Consider the following 18,012-nt stretch of genomic DNA (forward strand, 5'->3'; position numbering starts at 1 on the left):
CAAAACCAGTTTGATCTTCGCCTATTACCACCGGGACGCAGTGCTCGATTTGCGCCCCCCCCCCCAAGCCATATAACCTTCTATAAAATGCCTCACACGCGCTATTGATCCCCTCCGGGTCCATCACCACCTTACCCTTATCATTCCTTACTCTGTCAATTTACCTCGGCGCCTCGTGCTTTTTCAACTGATGGGCCAACATCCTGCTGGCCTTCCCCCCCTGGATTCTGACCCTCCGTAACTGCCCCACCACCTTCTCTGTAGACACTAGCCCATACTCCATCTGGAGCCTCTGCCTCTCGTTCAGCAGCCCTGCCTGTGACGCCTCCGAGTATCTCCTATACACCCTCAAAATCTCATCCAGTCTTGTCATCTCTACCAGCTCTGCTTTCTCCCTGTGCCCCCGAATTGAAATGAACTCCCCCTAACCACCACCTTGAGCGCCTCCCACAACGTGGCGGCCGTGACCTCCCCGTGTCGTTTATCTGTACAAAATCCCGGATGGCAGCCCCCACCCGCACACAGACCTCAGCAACGCTGACCCCCCCCTGTTCACGCGCAAGTCCACCCAGTGCGGCTAATGGTCGGAAACCACATCGACGAATACTCCGAGGCAACCCCCGCCAGCAACGCCTTATTTAGCATGGAAAAAAATCAATCCGGGAGTACACCCAGTGCACGTGGGAGAAGTATGAACCGCCCCCCCATGTACTCCATAAACCCCACCCTCGACGACTTGGGACTCGACCGGTCTAAGCTCAGTTCTTTCACTATTAAAATCCCCCCCCCATAATCAGCAGATGCAAGTCTAAGTCAAGAATCTTCCCGAACACCCGCCTAATAAAACCAACATCATCCCAATTCGGGGCATAGACGTTTACCAGAACTACCGGCATCCCCTCCAACTTTCCACTCACCATCACATATCTCCCCCCTCAACCCCGGATCGGCCACAAAACTCCCCACCTCAAACGCTATCCATTTATTAAACAACACTACCACCCTCCTCGTCTTCATAACCAGCCCCGAATGGAACACCTGGCCCAGCCATTCTTTCCTCAACCTTGTCTGATTCCCTATCTTTAGGTGCGTTTCTTGCAAAAAAAGGCCACGCCTGTCTTCAGGCTCCTCAGGTGCGCGAACACACGCGACCGTTTGACCGGCCCATTCAGTCCCCTCACGTTCCGCGTGACCAGCCTGGTCGGGGGGCTCCTCGCCCCCTTCCTCTGCAGATCAGCCATACCCCTTTTTAAGCCAGCCTCCGGCCCGTGTCACGCGACCCTCCAGATCCGCCCTCGGATGTCCCCCATCATCGACCTCCTTTCAACTGCGCCACACTAACTACACCCCTGTCAGCAACCCTCCCCTCCCTCAAACAAAGGACCAGACTCCTCCTCCCCTCCCCCAACACCTGCCTCCTGGCAACCCCCCACCTCACGAAATATAAGCCTTTTTTTAAGCTTGGGAAATGAACATGCTAAACAGGATAAAATGTTAAGCTTAACAACATGGGGGGATAATACATTGAGAAGCATGTCGGAAAGTTTCAAGGCTACCTCGAGGAATTATATTGGTGAGTTAACCAGGTTCGAGACTGAGTCCCGGGTGGGTGTTAGATTAACGAGTCTCGGCCTTTGCGAGTCAGGTCACGACCACGGTCGAGGGTTTCAGTGGGGTTCTCCAGATACATCAGCTGCAAATCTGCAACGTGGTTTCACACCAGTGACTCTTCCCCGAAGCCATTTCTAACGCTCTCATTTTTACTACCTTTACAGCTGATGAACAGAGGGACCCAGCTCTGTTTGACCATTGGACTGGCTAGAAGCTCTGTGTTAATGTACCCCTGCCACAGTCTCCAGGAACATCAGGTAAACAGGCGAGAGGGAGAAATAACGGCGAGGGAAACCTCAAAACGTGCCCAGTGATGCTGTTGGCCACGGGGCAGTTCCTGGCATCACTGTTTTCTGAATCGTGCCGACAAGAAAGTGCCCGATGCCTGCTCTGCATTGGCCACAGTCACAGCGGCTGTCAGCAACGACTCAGTTCTCACCTCTGGGTCAGCATGTTCAACACCCATTCCAGCGACTGGAGCACATAAATCTAGGCTGACATTCCCAGCACAGTACTGCGGGTGCGCTGCACTGTCAGAAGTGCCAGTCAGTGTACAAAACTTTAAACAGGGGCCTTGTATGCCTCCGGGGTTGTTGTAAAAGACCCCATGGCAGTGCTTTAATGAGGGAGAGGGAAGTTCTTCCCAGTGCGCCAGGAGCAGGGATGTGTTACAATTATAAAGGGCCTTGGTGAGGCCACACTTGGAGTACTGTGTGCACTTTTAGTCTCCTTTTCTGAGGAAGGATGTTCTTGCTCTCGAGGGAGTGCAGCAAAGGTTTACCAGACTGATTCCAGGGATGGCGGGACTGTCATATGAGGAGAGATTGACGAGGTTGGGATTGTTCTAGCTGGAGTTCAGCAGAATGAGAAGAATCTCATAGAGACTTATAAAACTCTAACAGGACTAGACAGGGTAGATGCAGGGAAGATTTCAGAGTAAACCATTTCGGACAGAGATAAGGAGACACTTCTTCACGCAAAGAGTGGTGAGCCTGTGGAATTCATTACCACAGGAAGTAGTTGATGCTAAAACTTTGAATATATTCAAGAGGCAGCTGGAAATAGCACTTGGGGAGAATGGGATCAAAGGCTATGGGGAGAAAGCAGGATTAGGCTATTGAGTTGGATGATCAGCCATGATCGTGATAAATGGCGGAACAGCCTCAGAGGGCCAAAAGGCCTCCCCCTGTTCCTGATCTTCTGTGTATCGATGCTCGACCAGCAGCAGTAAAAAGAATCCGATCATCTGCTCGTTTGTTGAAGCTTCCTGTGTGCAAATTGGCTGCTACATTTCCTGTATCACAGCTGCACTTCAACCAGTACCCGACTGGCAAGGCGGCATGCGGCGCAGTGGTTTGCACTGGAACTGCGGCGCTGAGGACCTGTCGAATTCCGGCCATGGGTCACTGTCCGTGTGGAGTTTACGCACTCTCCCCATGTCTGCGTGGGTTTCACCCCCACAACCCAAAAGATGTGCAGGTTAGGTGGATTGGCCACGCTAAATTGCCCCTTAATTGGAAAAAAGTAATAATAATAATTGGGTACTCTAAATGTATTTTAAAACAGTACCCGACTGGCTGTAAATGCGTTGGGGCTATTGGGAAGAACTCTGTACCAATTCAAGTCCAACTTTCTCCGGTGACGATACTCAAAATGGATTCTTACCCTGTTCTTGTTCTCTGACTCCCGACAGTACTTTGAGTACACGCCCCTCGGTGAAATCCTCACCAAATCCTCCCGCCGTCTGTGCCTTCAGGCTGGGATTCCCACAGTGCTGCTAACCAACTGCGCCACCTCCGGATGGATCGCCAACACACTGGGGGCTCAGAGATTCCACGTGAGTCAGGTAAGTGAGTAATTTCTGCAACACGGGCAGCATTCGCAATTCTGTAGCACACGGAACTCAAGTGGGAAACCTTTCTAATCTGGGTGGCTTCCCGATCTGTAAACTGTCCGGAGATCCACTTCCTGACCAAGCATAGAACATAGAACATTACAGCGCAGTACAGGCCCTTCGGCCCTCGATGTTGCGCCGACCTGTGAAACCACTCTGAAGCCCATCTACACTATTCCTTTATCGTCCATATGTCTATCCAATGACCATTTGAATGTCCTTAGTGTTGGCGAGTCCACTACTGTTGCAGGCAGGGCATTCCACGCCCTTACTGCTCTCTGAGTAAAGAACCTACCTCTGACATATGTCCTATATCTATCTCCCCTCAATTTAAAGTTATGTCCCCTCGTGCTAGACATCACCATCTGAGGAAAAAGGCTCTCACTGTCTACCCCATCTAATCCTCTGATCATCTTGTATGCCTCAATTAAGTCACCTCTTAACCTTCTTCTCTCTAACAAAAACAGCCTCAAGTCCCTCAGCCTTCCCTCATAAGATCTTTCCTCCATACCAGGCAACATTTTGGTAAATCTCCTCTGCACCCTTTCCAATGCTTCCACATCCTTCCTATAATGCGGCGACCAGATTTGCACGCAATACTCCAAATGTGGCCGCACCAGAGTTTTGTACAGCTGCAACATGACCTCATGGCTCCGAAACTCAATCCCTCTACCAATAAAAGCTAACACACCGTACGCCTTCTTAACAACCCTCTCAACCTGGGTGGCAACTTTCAGGGATCTATGTACATGGACACCGAGATCTCTCTGCTCATCCACACTACCAAGAATCTTACCATTTGTCCAGTATTCTGTCTTCCTGTTATTCCTTCCAAAATGTATCGCCTCACATTTTTCTGCATTAAACTCCATTTGCCACCCCTCAGCCCAGCGCTGCAGCTGTAACTTGTCCCTCTGTAACTTGTAACATCCTTCCGCACTGTCCACAACTCCACCGACTTTACTGTCATCCTTCTACACCCTCCTCCAGGTCATTTATAAAAATGACAAACAGCAGTGGCCCCAAAACAGATCCTTGTGGTCCACCACTAGTAACTGGACTCCAGTCTGAACATTTCCCATCAAGCACCACCCTTTGTCTTCTTCCAGCTAGCCAATTTCTGATCCAAACTGCTAAATCACCCTGAATCCCATGCCTCCGTATTTTCTGCAGTAGCCTACCGTGGGGAACCTTATCAAATGCTTTACTGAAATCCATATACACCACATTAACTGCTTTACCCTCATCCACCTGTTTGGTCACCTTCTCAAAGAACTCAATAAGGTTTGTGAGGCACGACCTACCCTTCACAAAACCGTGTTGACTATCCCTAATCAAATTATCAAGCATTCAGATGGCAGAGCATTCCTCAACAAGAACGTCACCCTCTCCCTCCCGCAAACCATGCCCTCTCCCCGAATGGGTGAGGAAATCATCAGTCGTACATCAGTCCCAGTAGGTCAGACATTGCCCTTTCCCCCTCTGGGACTGGGTGGAACAATGGGTCAGACATTGTCCTTTCCCCCTCTGGGACTTGGTGGGACAGTGGGTCAGACATTGTCCTTTCCCCCTCTGGGACTGGGTGGGACAGTGGGTCAGACACTGACCTTTCCTCCACTGGGACCGGGTGGGACAATGGGTCAGACATTGTCCTTTCCCCCTCTGGGACTTGGTGGGACAGTGGGTCAGACATCTCTTAACTCTCACACCTGATTTCCTATTAAACAGCATACAGCTCTCAACTCCACTTACACAGGCAGGCAATGACCTGGAACGCGCTGCCCACTAGGGTGGTGGAAGCCGAGATGGTCAACGATTTCCAATCTGCCCTGTTTAAATATTTATGACGGAGATGAGGCAAAATCTTTTCTCTCAGAGGGGTGGTGAATCTTTGGAACTCTCTTCCTAAAAAGGAGATATAAGCAGGGTCTTTGAATATTTTTAAGACCGGGCTACCTGGATTCTTGATGAGCAAGGAGGCCAGAGGTTATCAGTGGGGGGGGGGGTAAATAAACTTTGCAGGGCTATGGGATACAGCAGGGATTGTTTGGCTTGCTCCACGGAGAGCTGTCATAGAACCGATGGGCCGAATGGCCTTCTTTTGCGCCATAAGTGATTGTATGATTCCTGTACAGAGGGTGCAGGAGAGGTTCCTGGAAGGCGACTGATGCGATTCTTGATGTGTTTTTAACCCAGAATGGAATGATACTCAACGCCGCGCTGGGCCAGTGCCTGTCCGTGAAGGGAGAACATGTGAAAATGATGCAGTGTGATCCAGCGGACAAGCTGCAGCACTGGACTTTCATCAGCGGAGGGTTTGACTGAGACATTTGCACTCTGGGCATCATGACCTGCCGTTCAGAGCAGAGTATCTGTACCTGTGCTCTTGATGGCACCTACGCTGATCCTGGAGGTCTAATCACAGGAAGCCCCCGTCGCTAAACATTCCGCCCTCACATATCCATCATTGGTTACCTGATGTATCCAACGCACTCTTCCTTACATGATTGGATGACTCTTGACTGTGAGAATTTCCCACGTCCAATATTTTAAAAACTTGACATTTTTTTCCCCCAAAAGTTTATTTGCCTCACTTTGAAGCCTCCACAGGTTTTCTCCTGGAATTTGACTCACGGAGGTTAGCCCCTTATTTCCTGGTTATTTGAGGGCAATTTTGGAGGGTGTTTGGCAAGCCGAGGTTGGAGCCTTTGAGCTTGGTTCAACTGAGCTGAAGCAAGTGTGTTGTACTGTCAGGCAGGAATCCTTCACAATGCACTGAACAGTGTCTTTCCAAGATGTCCGTTGCTGAGTTACAGGGCCAGAGGCTGCAGCCACCAAACGTACAAGCTTTGAAAATGTTAGCGAGAGATTTTTTAAGAAGGAACACATCCTCCCCACAGTTTTCCAAACGTTTTGTCGCTGATTGTGACTTTGTTTTACAAACTATTTTCACCTGTCGTTTCTTGTCAAAGATTAAACAGTTAAAGTGGGAAACATGTTAACAATGATGTTACCTAACTCATAGGAAAAGGAAGGCTAGCCAGCCCCTGGGGCCTGCTCCGCCATTCTACTAGACCTGGGCTGATCCACATCTTAGCACCAGCTGCCCACCCTGACTTTGTAAAACATATTAGATTAGCCATGGCAAGGGCAGCACAATGGCGCAGTGGTTAGCACTGTTGCCTCACGGCGCCGAGGTCCCAGGTTCGATCCTGGCTCTGGGCACTGTCCGTGTGGAGTTTGCACATTCTCCCCATGTTTTTGTGGGTTTCGCCCCCAAAGATGTGCAGACTAGGTGGATTGGCCACGCTAAATTGCCGATAAGACCACGCAACACCTCGCGAGATCCAACGCTATCCCGTGAGACGTTATGATGTAAATCCCGCCCATTGTGGGTGGGGTCACATTTTGGCAAATCTGCATATTAAATCACGGCAGCTAGTCTCACTTTGATGTGCAGATTCCCGAGGTACCTGAGGCTTTGGGATTCATCTACTTTGCCTTGGAGAGCCTTGGGCGAGCGCCGTTTGGTATTGGTCTCCACAAATGGGGACCAGAGGGGATTGAAGGCCCCCCAGCTGCATGCCCTTTGGGCAGGGTAGTTCCCTGGCACTGCTGGTGTCACATGGCCATGCTGGCAGTGCCAGCCTGACACTGCCAAGGTGGCACTGGCAGGGATGGTGCCATAGTGCCAAGTTGGCATTGCCAAGCTAGCATATTTTGCGCACACATGATTGTGCCCTGGAGCCACCGAACATACAAGCTTTAAAAATGTTAGCGAGAGATGTTTTAAGAAGGAACACATCCTCCCCCCCAGTTTTCCAAACATTTTGTCGCTGAATGTGACTTTGTTTTACAAACTATTTTCACCTGTCGTTTCTTGTCAAAGATTAAACAGTTAAAGTGGGAAACATGTTAACAATGATGTTACCTGTGTGAGTTTTAGGGGGAGTCCGGGGTGGAGGGGGCGCTATGAGGCTATGGGGTCACTATGAGGCTCCCCCAGTTCAGGCCTTCCCATCCCCCTTCCCAAACCCATGACCTCTACCATCTAGAAGGACAAGGGCAGATACCTGAGACCATCTCCAACTGGAATTTCCCCTCCACTATATCCTCACTTGGAAATATATCGGCCGTTCCTTCACTGTCTCTGGGTCAAAATCCTAGAATTCCCTCCCTAACAGCACTGTGGGTGTACCTACATTAATTGGACTGCCGCAGATTGAAGAAGTCAGCTCGCCACCACCTTCTCAAGGGCGACGACATCCGCTTCCTGTAAATGAATACAAAATTAAAAACAAATCTCTGCATAACCCTCATATTCTTCTGAATGTGTGGCGACCGGAACTGGAGGTGGTGCTCTAATTGGGGACTTACCTGAGTTTGTAAATGGTCAACATAACTTCCTTGCTTCAATGCCTCTGTCTATGAAACCCAAGATCCCACAAGCTCTCCCGCTCGCTCTTCATGTCCTGAAACCTTCTACATCCTATGCACATGCATGTCCCGGTCCTGTGTCCCTGCACACTCTTTAGAACCACTCAGTCCATGTCGCCTCTCCCTATCCCTACTGCCAGTGTGCCTCGCCTCACACCTCTCCACATTAAATTCCATCTGCCGCTTGTCTGCTCATTCTGCCGGCCTATCTATGTCCTTTTGCAAACCTTTTGTATCCTCCTCAGTGTTTGCCATTCTTCCAAGTTTGGTATAATCGGGAAGTTTTACTCTGTATCCCAACACTATTTTATATGCAGCAAAAGGAGCAGTGGTCCGAGCCCTGACCCCTGGGGAACACTGCTGCCCAACATCCTCCAGTCGTAAATACAACCATTTGCCTTGATTCGAATGGGCGGCATGTGGTGCAGTGGTTAGCACTGGGACTGCGATGTTGCGGACCCGGATTCGAATCCGGGCCCTGGGTCACTGTCCGTGTGGAGTTTGCACATTCTCCCCATGTCTGCGTGTGTTTCGCCCCCACAACCCAAAGATGGTCAGGGAGGTGGATTGGCCACGCGAAATTGCCCCTTAATTGGAAAGAAAAATAATTGGGTACTCTAAATTTTTTAATTAAAATTTTTTTTTACCCTGATTCGCTGGATGTCCTTAAGCTAATTTCTTTTTAAATCCAAGCTGATTCGACCCTGATCCTATTCCATGAGTATCAAATTTGTCAACCATACAGACAACATCCAACACCTTCCCTTCCTTCATCATGGGGTGGCAGTGGCGTAGTGCTATTGTCACTGGACTAGTAATCCAGACACCCAGGGTAGTGCGCTAGGAACAGGGGGTTGAATCCCTCCAGGGCAGATGGCTTTAATTTGAATTCAACAAAAATATGGAACTATGTCTAATGACAACCATGAAATCATTGTCAATTGTTGCAAAAAAACCATCTGGTTCACTAATGTCCTTTAGGGTAGGAAATCTGTCATCCCTACCTGGCCTGGCCTACATGTGACTCCAGACCCACAGCAATGTGGTTGACTTTTAAACGCTCTCAGGGATGGGCTACAAATGCTGGCCAGCGATGCACACATCCCATGAACGAATAAAGAAAAATCAACCTTCTCTACTATTTTTTTTGTATTTAGAGTACCCAATTCATGTTTTTCCAATTAAGGGGCAATTTAACGTGGCCAATCCAGCTACCCTGCACATCTTTGGGTTGTGGGGGCGAAGCCCACGCAGACACGGGGAGAATGTGCAAACTCCACACGGACAGTGACCCAGAGCCGGGATCGAACCTGGGACCTCGGCGCCGTGAGGCAGCAGTGCTGCCCCCCTTCTCTACTATTTTAACAAAAATTCAATTAATTGGTAAAGCACGATCTGCCTTTTACAATTTTGTGCTAACCACCCTCAATAGAAATCAAACCTCTCCAAGTGCTGGTTGATATTTTCCCCCCGCGATTATTGTTTCTCTAACCTTACCACTGATGTTAAACTAACTGTCCTGTAGTTACTAGGAATATCCTCACACCCTTGAATAAGGGTGTCACATTTGCTTGTCTCCAATCCCCTGTCTCAAAATGCTACAAAATGTCCAATTAACAATTGTGTGGTATACAAACCACACACACTGCAATGATTCAGGAAGGTGCGTCACCACCACTTTCGCAAGAAACTTCAGCTTTTGATCTATATACTCTCTTGGTTTTTCAAGAGTTTCCCTCCTGATTTCTGAATCTGCATATCTGGTTCCTTTTATTCCTTCATGGAATGTGGGAGTCACTGGCTGGGCTAGCATTTATTGCCCATCCCTAATTGCCTTTGAACTGAGTGGTTTGCTGGGTCATTTCAGAGGATATTTAAGACTCAACCACATTGGGTCTGCAGTCAGATGTAGGCCAGACCGTGTAAGGATGGCAGAATTCCTTCCCTAAAGGACATAAGTGAACCAGATGGATTTTTACGACAATTGACAATGGTTTCATGGTCATCGCTAGACTTTTCTGGACCCTAGTTTTAGCACTTCCCCGTCCGTAGGTTGACCAACTGTCCTATATTTTAAGGGATTGTCCTGTAATTTGCCTTGCAGCCCTGAATGCCATTTGTCCTGGATTTCTGGGAGACTGCTGGAGTCTACTGGAATCATAGAATCCCTACAGTGCAGAAGGAGGCCGTTCACCCTACCTAGACCCATGCCCCCACCCTATCCCAGTAACCCCACCTAATCTATTGGACACTAACGGGCAATTTTGCATGGCCAATCCACCTAACCTGCACAGCTTTGGACTGTGGGAGGAATCCAGAGCATCCGGAGGAAACCCATGCGGTCACGGGGAGAATGTGCAAACTCCATATAGACAGGTCACCCAAGGCTGCAATTAAACTCGGCATCTGGCGCTGTGAAGCAGCAGTGCTAACCACTGTGCCACCCTTAATTAAGATCTCAGCTGCTGGCAGCCATCTTCTAATTGCAAATAAGCACCAATTGTTTTTTTAATGAAATTGAAGCTAAAAATAAATAATTTAAATATTAAAATGCAGCCAACATTTACATATTTGAAAGCACTTTCTAGAGGAGCCTTGCAGTGGCAGTACACTTCCCAGCTCATGTGCATACTTGGTGATCATTTCCACAACACTGGCCATCAAGAGAGTTGTACAATTCGGCAGGTGGGCGGTTTGGGCAGGGCAGCACAATGGTGGAGTGGTTATCAATGCTGCCTCACGGCGCCGAGGTCTCAGGTTCGATCCTGGACCCAGGTCACTGTCCGTGTGGGGTTTGCACATTCTCCCGTGTCTGCATAGGTCTCACCCCCAACCCAAAGATGTGCAGGGTAGGTGGATTGGCCATACTAAATTACCCTCTAATTGGAATTATTTTTTAAAATGGGTGGTTTGAGGCAGGCAGTTCCGGGTTCCTCTGGCAGTTCCAAGTGGGTGCGTCCCTTGTGGCCTGAGTCGGGTAGATGCCCGGGATCCAGGGTCTCAGTGGGTTGGGGTGTTCAGATGTTCCAGCGTCCATGTTGACTGGCAGGCCCGGGAAGGGGCAGCTGACATGATAGGAATGTGTCTGGCAGGCCCAAGGGGACGTGATCCTTCAGTCTGAGGGGGGGTGGCCGGCAGATGCGGGGGTCTAGCAAGCCCATGGGAAGGGATGTTGGGGAGGGACTTCTGAATGGGAGGTGTGTTTGGGAGGGGGTTTCTTAGCAAGGAATGGGGAAAGGGACTGCTGAAGTTATTTGTTTAGGGTGAAGTGAATTAAGCATAGGTGTGTGTATGGGTTGGGAAGTAGTATGGAGCATCATGGAACAGCAAGAGAGCAGTATGCACAGCTGCAACAGAGTCGAGGAGGCAAATATTGTTTGGAGCAACCAGAGTTGCACCCTAAACTGCTCTTTTGGGCCTCTCAACTCTGTCAATGTTACGCACATTGATCCCCTGGAGTGACCCCCTATCCACGGCATCGGGCAGTACGGTAGCACAAGTGGCTAGCACTGCGGCTTCGCAGCGCCAGGGTCCCAGGTACAATTCCCCGCTGGGTCACTGTGCAGAGTCTCACGTTCTCCCCATGTCTGTGTGGGTTTCCTCCGTGTGCTTAGGTTTCCTCCCACAGTCCAAAGACATGCAGGTTGGCCTGGTAAATTGCCCTTAATGTCCAAAAAGGCTAGGTGGGTGTGGTAATACCAGGTATTGCGGTACCTGAGAGGTGGATGACCATTGGTTAGACCCAGGAGTCTACCATTGGCTGATGTACATAGCTCCGCCCTGAGAGGCGGAGTATAAGAACCGATGCCGTCCCAGCAGCCTTCCCTTTCTGTATCGAAGCTGCTGGGGAAGAGTTCTAGCAGATTAAAGCCTATTAGTTATGACTCACCTTGTCTTGAGAGTAATTGATTGCGCATCAGAGGGGTTATTGGGTTACGGGGATAGGGTGGAAGTGAGGGCTTAAGTAGGTCAGTGTGGCCCACTTGATGGGCCTAATGGCCTCCTTCTGCACTGTATATTCTATGTTCACCCACCCACCTCCTTTAGATTTCCATGATGTGGAGATGCCGGCGTTGGACTGGGGTGAGCACAGTAAGAAGTCTTACACCAGGTTAAAGTCCAACAGGTTTGTTTCAAATCACTAGCTTTCGGAGCGCTGCTCCTTCCTCAGGTGAATGGAGAGGCATGTTCCAGAAACATATATATGGACAAAGTCAAAGATGCAAGACGATACTTTGAATGCGAGCATTTGCAGGTAATTAAGTCTTCACAGAGCCAGAGAAATGGGTAACCCCAGGTTAAAGAGGTGTGAATTGTCTCAAGCCAGAACAATTGGTAGGATTTCGCAGGCCCAGGCCAGATGGTGGGGGGTGAATGTAATGCGACATGAATCCAAGGTACCAGTTGAGGCTGTACTCATGTGTGCGGGACTTGGCTATAAGTTTCTGCTCTGCGATTCTGCGTTGTCACGCATCCTGAAGGCCGCCTTGGAAAACGCTTATCCGAAGATCAGAGGCTGAATGCCCTCGACTGCTGAAGTGTTCCCCGACTGGAAGGGAACATTCCTGCCTGGCGATTGTCGCGCGATGTCCGTTCATCCGTTGTCGCAGCGTCTGCATGGTCTCACCAATTTACCACGCTTTGGGACATCCTTTCCTGAAGCTTATGAGGTAGACAACGTTGGCCGAGTCGCACGGGTATGTACCACGTACCTGGTGGGTGGTGTTCTCACGTGTAATGGTGGTATCCATGTCGATGATCTGGCACGTCTTGCAGAGATTGCCATGGCAGGGTTGTGTGGTGTTGTGGTCGCTGTTCTGAAGGCTGGGTAGTTTGCTGCAAACAATGGCTTGAGGTTGCACGGTTGTTTGAAGGCAAGTAATCGGGGGGTGGGGATGACCTTGGCAAGATGTTCGTCTTCATCGATGACGTGCTGAAGGCTGCGCAGAAGATGTTGTAGTTTCTCCGCTCCGGGGAAGTACTGGACGACGAAGGGTACTCTGTCGGTTGTGTCCCATATTTGTCTTCTGAGGAGGTCGGTGCGGTTTTTTGCTGTGGTGCGTTGGAACTGTCGATCGATGAGTCGAGCGCCATATCCCGTTCGTACGAGGGCATCTTTCAGCATCCGTAGATGTCTGTTACGCTTCTCCTCATCTGAGCAGATCCTGCGTACACGGAGATAGGGGATGGCTTCTTTAATGTGTTTAGGAAGCTGGAGAAATGGAGCCTGAGGAAGGAGCAGTGTTCCGAAAGCTAGTGATTTGAAACAAACCTGTTGGATTTTAACCTGGTGCTGTAAGACTTCTTACTGTGCTCAGATTTCCAGTGTAACAGGCAATGCAGCCCCCTCCCCCAGCATCCCCAGCCCTCAGCAAAGGGTGAGGACCCACACAGACACGGGGAGGATGTGCAAACTTCACACGGACAGTGACCCGGGTCCACTGTGCCGCCCTATTGTGTACTTTATTGGATGGTTCTTTACTTCCCTCTTTTTAATCAAAGGCTCACTTTGATTGATTTGTTTTTGTGTTTAATTGGGGAGAGATGGTGGGCACCAATCTCTCCTCACTTGGTCTGATTGATGAAAAGGCCACTCATTCATTCATTCATTGAAGAAAGGACCCCACTGCCAACACTCGTCCCCTAACATGCCTGCGCAGAACCAAAAATAAATCCAATTTAAGAAGAAACGAACCAAAGGAGTGAGTAACGGGTTTTATTTATTTTTTTAAATAGCGCATGAATAACGTTATACTTTAAAAAAAAATAGAACGGTCGAGGCGAGTACAGCGGGCAGCCGCTGGGCTCGGGGTCCTGATTGTCTGTGGGCGCCACGTGGCCTGGTGTCTTTAAGAGGTGCGCACCCCCAAAAAAGTAGCCAGGCTGCAGCTTTTGGCAGAGGGCGAGGTAAGAGGGAGGTTTTGGAGTGGGAGCATGTTGAGGGGAGGGGAGGAGAGGGAGTGAGTGAGATTGATGAGTGCAATCGTCTTAATTTGCTTCAGTGCAGAAATCAGAGCTTTTTAAATGTGTGATCTGCTTCTGAATGTTGCAGATTTCTGCTACATTTCCTCCCACAATCTTGTGCTTGTTGGGGTTTTTTTTTCCTGGGGGTGGAAGACGACCCCAATCCCAGCTGAACCTCCTGACCATTAGTTTTAATACTCCTGGTTCTTCTCTCTCTTCCCATCCCCAAAAGTTTTTCCCCCTCCAGAAAAGAGCAAAGTATTTCAGTGGGAAGAGAGGGATTTCGAGAAGCACATTTCACTGTCCTCAGTGATCATTGATTTTAAAGAACCTTGTTTTTGAAAAATACATTTTTTTTTCCTCTGGAAGAACTGTTGAACTTGTCGAGTGTGATAACTGGGATACTACTTTCTGTTCATTAACAAAAATGCTTTTTAAAAAAAACATTTTCAGAAGGGAGGAGGGAACTTTATGTGAATTTTGTGGATTATTTTGAGGTTTCGTTTGATGTGTGTGTTTTTTGGGGGGGTGGGTTTTCTTTCAAAATCCATGTGGGATCCACGTGGAGTCAGACATTTTAAGAAATAAATTTAGAATACCCAATTAACTTTTTCCAATTAAGGGGAAATATAGCGTGGCCAATTCACCTACCCTGCACATCTTTGGGTTGTGGGGGCGAAACCCACGCAGACACTGGGAGAATGTGCAAACTCCACACGGACAGTGACCCAGAGCCGGGATTGAACCTGGGACATTGGCGCCGTGAGGCAGCAGGGTTAACCCACTGTGCCACCGTGCTGCCCGAGTCAGACATTTTACTGCTGATCGCCAGGGCCTGTTTTGGTTCATTTTACCCCCCAAAATAACTTGTTTTAAGGAGGTTCTTGGTCCAGTATTCTCTCCCTGTTTGACCCAGTGTTGTTTGCTGGTTGCAGATGCGAGGCTGCCTTGCAATGGGACTCTGGTGCTTTGTAATGGGATCTAGTGATTTGTCTTAAAACAGGAGTCGGTTTTGCTGGTAGCATTTGGGCTTTAGACGTTGCAAAATATATATAATTTCTTCCTTAGCCCTATTACCAAAAATCACTGATTGAACTTTTTATATTCCAAAGCTGCCATTGTACTTTGTGTAGGGAAGGGAAGTATTTTGGCCTTTGATTTGTTTAAACCGTGATTCGTGTTCATTTTATATCTAATGTAGGCAACATGGCAGTTTGTTTGCGCACAGCGAATTTCCACAAGGGATGGAGCATGCAAGATCCTGAACGGTTTACAAAGTGGACATGGAAAGGATATTTCCTCTTGTGGGTGAGTCCAGAACTAGGGAGGCACTGTTTTAAAATGGAGGTCGCCCTTTATAGGACAGGGCTGATTCTCTCTGAGGATTGACTGACTTTGGAACTTGGCCTCAGAAGGTGGCTGGGGTGGAATCATTGAATATTTCTGAGGTGCAGGTAGATAGAAAAGGGTGGATGAGAATGTGGAATTTGAAACACAAATGGAGCAGCCGCGATTTCACTGAATGCGGGGCAGGCTCGAGGGGCCGAATGGCCTACTTTTGGCTCCGATTTCGTATGATAAACGCCGATTTATTTGCTGTTGGGGGCGATTGGGCTAAGGCTGAGTTTTGGCACGGGTCATTGGGAAGATCCATCCCCACTGAGCTGCTCTTGGCAAATTCTTCCCTCCAGAAGAATAATCTTTAGTGTCACAAGTAGGCTTGCGTTAACACTGCAATTAAGTTACTGTGAAAAGCCCCTTGTCGCCACATTCCGGCGCCTGTTTGGGTAACAGAGGGAGAATTCAGAATGCCCAATTCACCTAACCTGCACATCTTTCGGGATTTGTGGGAGGAAACTGGAGCACCCGGAGGAAACCCTCGCAGACACTGGGAGAACGTGCAGACTCCGCACAGACAGTGACCCAAGCGGGAATCGAACCTGGGGACCCTTGCGCTGTGAAATAACAGTGCTAACCACTGTGCTACCATGCCCTGACTCCTCAGTTATGTTTCAGCTGGGGGAGTGGGGGGTGATTTACCACACGCTTAGCTTGTGCCTTGGCTAAGAATAGAGTGAAACCGCCAACTTTTTCTTTTGATAAAAGCAAAACACAGCAGCTAATTAGCAGGGGGGGGGGGGCTGCAAAAAAATGAACCCGTTAATCTGTTCTTTTAATAGTGATGCTGGTTGAGGGACAACTCCCCGGTTCTCCAAATGGTGCTGGGGAAGGGCAGGTCGAGGCCTCGGTTTGACTGCTCGTTGGATACAAACAGTGTAGTTTTCCCTTGTGGGGTTGTCATCCTGTACTAGGACTTGAATTTTCTGACTTGGGGGCAAGAGAAGTGCCTCCCGAGTCACTACTGACACCACCATCCTATGTTACAAAAGATTACAAAGGGCAGCACGGTAGCATTGTGGATAGCACAGTTGCTTCACAGCTCCAGGGTCCCAGGTTTCGATTCCGGCTTGGGTCACTGTCTATGCACATCCGCCCCGTGTGTGCGTGGGTTTCCTCCCACAGTCCAAAGATGTGCGGGTTAGGTGGATTGGCCATGATAAATTGCCCTTAGTGTTGGGTGGGGTTACTGGGTTATGGGGATCAGGTGGAGGTGTTTACCTTGGGTAGGGTGCTCTTTCCAAGAGCCGGTGCAGACTCGATGGGCCGAATGGCCTCCTGCACTGTAAATTCTATGATAAATTCTGAAATGTGGTCCCAGCAACAAAGACCATGATATCATACAATTCCTACAGTGCCATTCGGCCCATCGAGTCTGCACCGACAATCTGACAGAAAAACCTACCCAGGCCTTTTCTTTGAAATGAAAACACCAATTTTATTGCCAAAATACAGTTTTTTGGTATCTGGAATACCGATTTCTGTTGGAAAAGGCTGGCAGCTCTGCTTTGACCCCTGGCCAATCCACCCTCCTTAACAATCCTTGTTGGCTACGGGCTTTTCTGCCCAGCAACGGCATGATGGAATAATATCAAATGGGCCAATTGGGTGAAGAGCCTGAATGCTGATAGGCTGACTAGCCCGCATCCAAGATGCCTTGCGCTGATTGGCCTTTTTATTGCTGTAATTATTTTAATTGGTCGGTTGCTCCTTTCCAACCGGTGTTTGCTGGTCACGTGGCCGCTGCCAGTTCCTTGAATCTGCGAGACCCTGACCCCAGTTTGGGGACCCCTGCTCTATCTCTTTATTTTTTCCAATTAAGGGGCAATTTAGCATGGCCAATCCACCCACCCTGCACATCTATGGGTCGTGGGGGTGAGACCCACGCAGACACGGGGAGAATATGCAAACTCTACACGGACCGTGACCCAGAGCTGGTATCGAACCCGGGTCCTCAGCCCCGTGAGGCAGCAGTGCTAACCACTACCACCATGCCGCCTCCCCTGCTCTATCTCAATGCCACACTCAAGCTCTCTTCCCCTTACCCCATGACACCTTTTACGAAAAAATAATGGGGGGAGAAACTGTATTAACTTTGTTGTGTTTTACAGAGTGAAGACCGAACACCTCGTAACTCTGCACTGCAGCCCAGGTACGCGCATGATGAACTGTATCCGAAGATTTAACATGTTAAAAGAGTGTTAATGATGACACTTTACAGACTAGAGTTACTGAATTAAACTTGACGATGCTCACAGTGCTCTGAACACTCCTGAACATTGTGCTGTAACCTATTCTGTGGGTCCTCAGCGGGGAGACTTTATTGCATTATTTTTTTTAACTCTCAGGCTCATTGACCACAATGGATGACTGGTGTCGTGCAATTGCGTGCACAGCAGTCGCAGTAGTCCGAGACCATTCGGCCCAGCTGTTCTCTGCTGGCTCCACGCAATCTGATCGGGTACGTGATCCTTTATTAAAACCTGCAGTTAATGTTGCGAAAGAGTATTAATGATGACACTTTACAGACTAGAGTTGCTGAATTAAACCTGACGAGATACACAGTGCTCTGAATTGCTCATCGCCACTGGATGTTACCCGATGCACATCTTGAGCAAGATTCGATTGTCTTGTTTCTATTTTGCAGGTTGTGGCGATGATGGGAGACTTGAATCATTGTGGTATCGCTTAACGAGGTGAGTCGAAAA

The 18,012-nt window shown here is 49.0% G+C and overlaps 1 protein-coding gene across 2 annotated transcripts in view; it reads left to right on the forward strand.

Annotated features, from left to right (window-relative positions):
• Positions 1–17,457, forward strand: part of LOC140390379 (polypeptide N-acetylgalactosaminyltransferase 3-like) — a 48,950-nt gene extending 31,493 nt beyond the window's left edge. The window contains exons 9-11 of one of the 2 annotated variants that reach the window (XM_072475492.1): positions 1,776–1,868; positions 3,305–3,457; positions 5,702–7,436. In XM_072475492.1, the coding sequence (XP_072331593.1) occupies positions 1,776–1,868; positions 3,305–3,457; positions 5,702–5,830 (375 nt within the window). In that variant the 3' untranslated portion in view covers positions 5,831–7,436. Of the gene's footprint in view, positions 1–1,775; positions 1,869–3,304; positions 3,458–5,701; positions 13,850–15,107; positions 15,215–17,415 lie in introns of those variants that run through there. The other variant, XR_011934627.1, reaches the window with a different exon arrangement.
• Positions 17,458–18,012: the final 555 nt, after the last annotated feature.

This window comes from Scyliorhinus torazame, chromosome 14 (assembly GCF_047496885.1).
Source record: "Scyliorhinus torazame isolate Kashiwa2021f chromosome 14, sScyTor2.1, whole genome shotgun sequence".
NCBI lineage: Eukaryota > Metazoa > Chordata > Chondrichthyes > Carcharhiniformes > Scyliorhinidae > Scyliorhinus > Scyliorhinus torazame.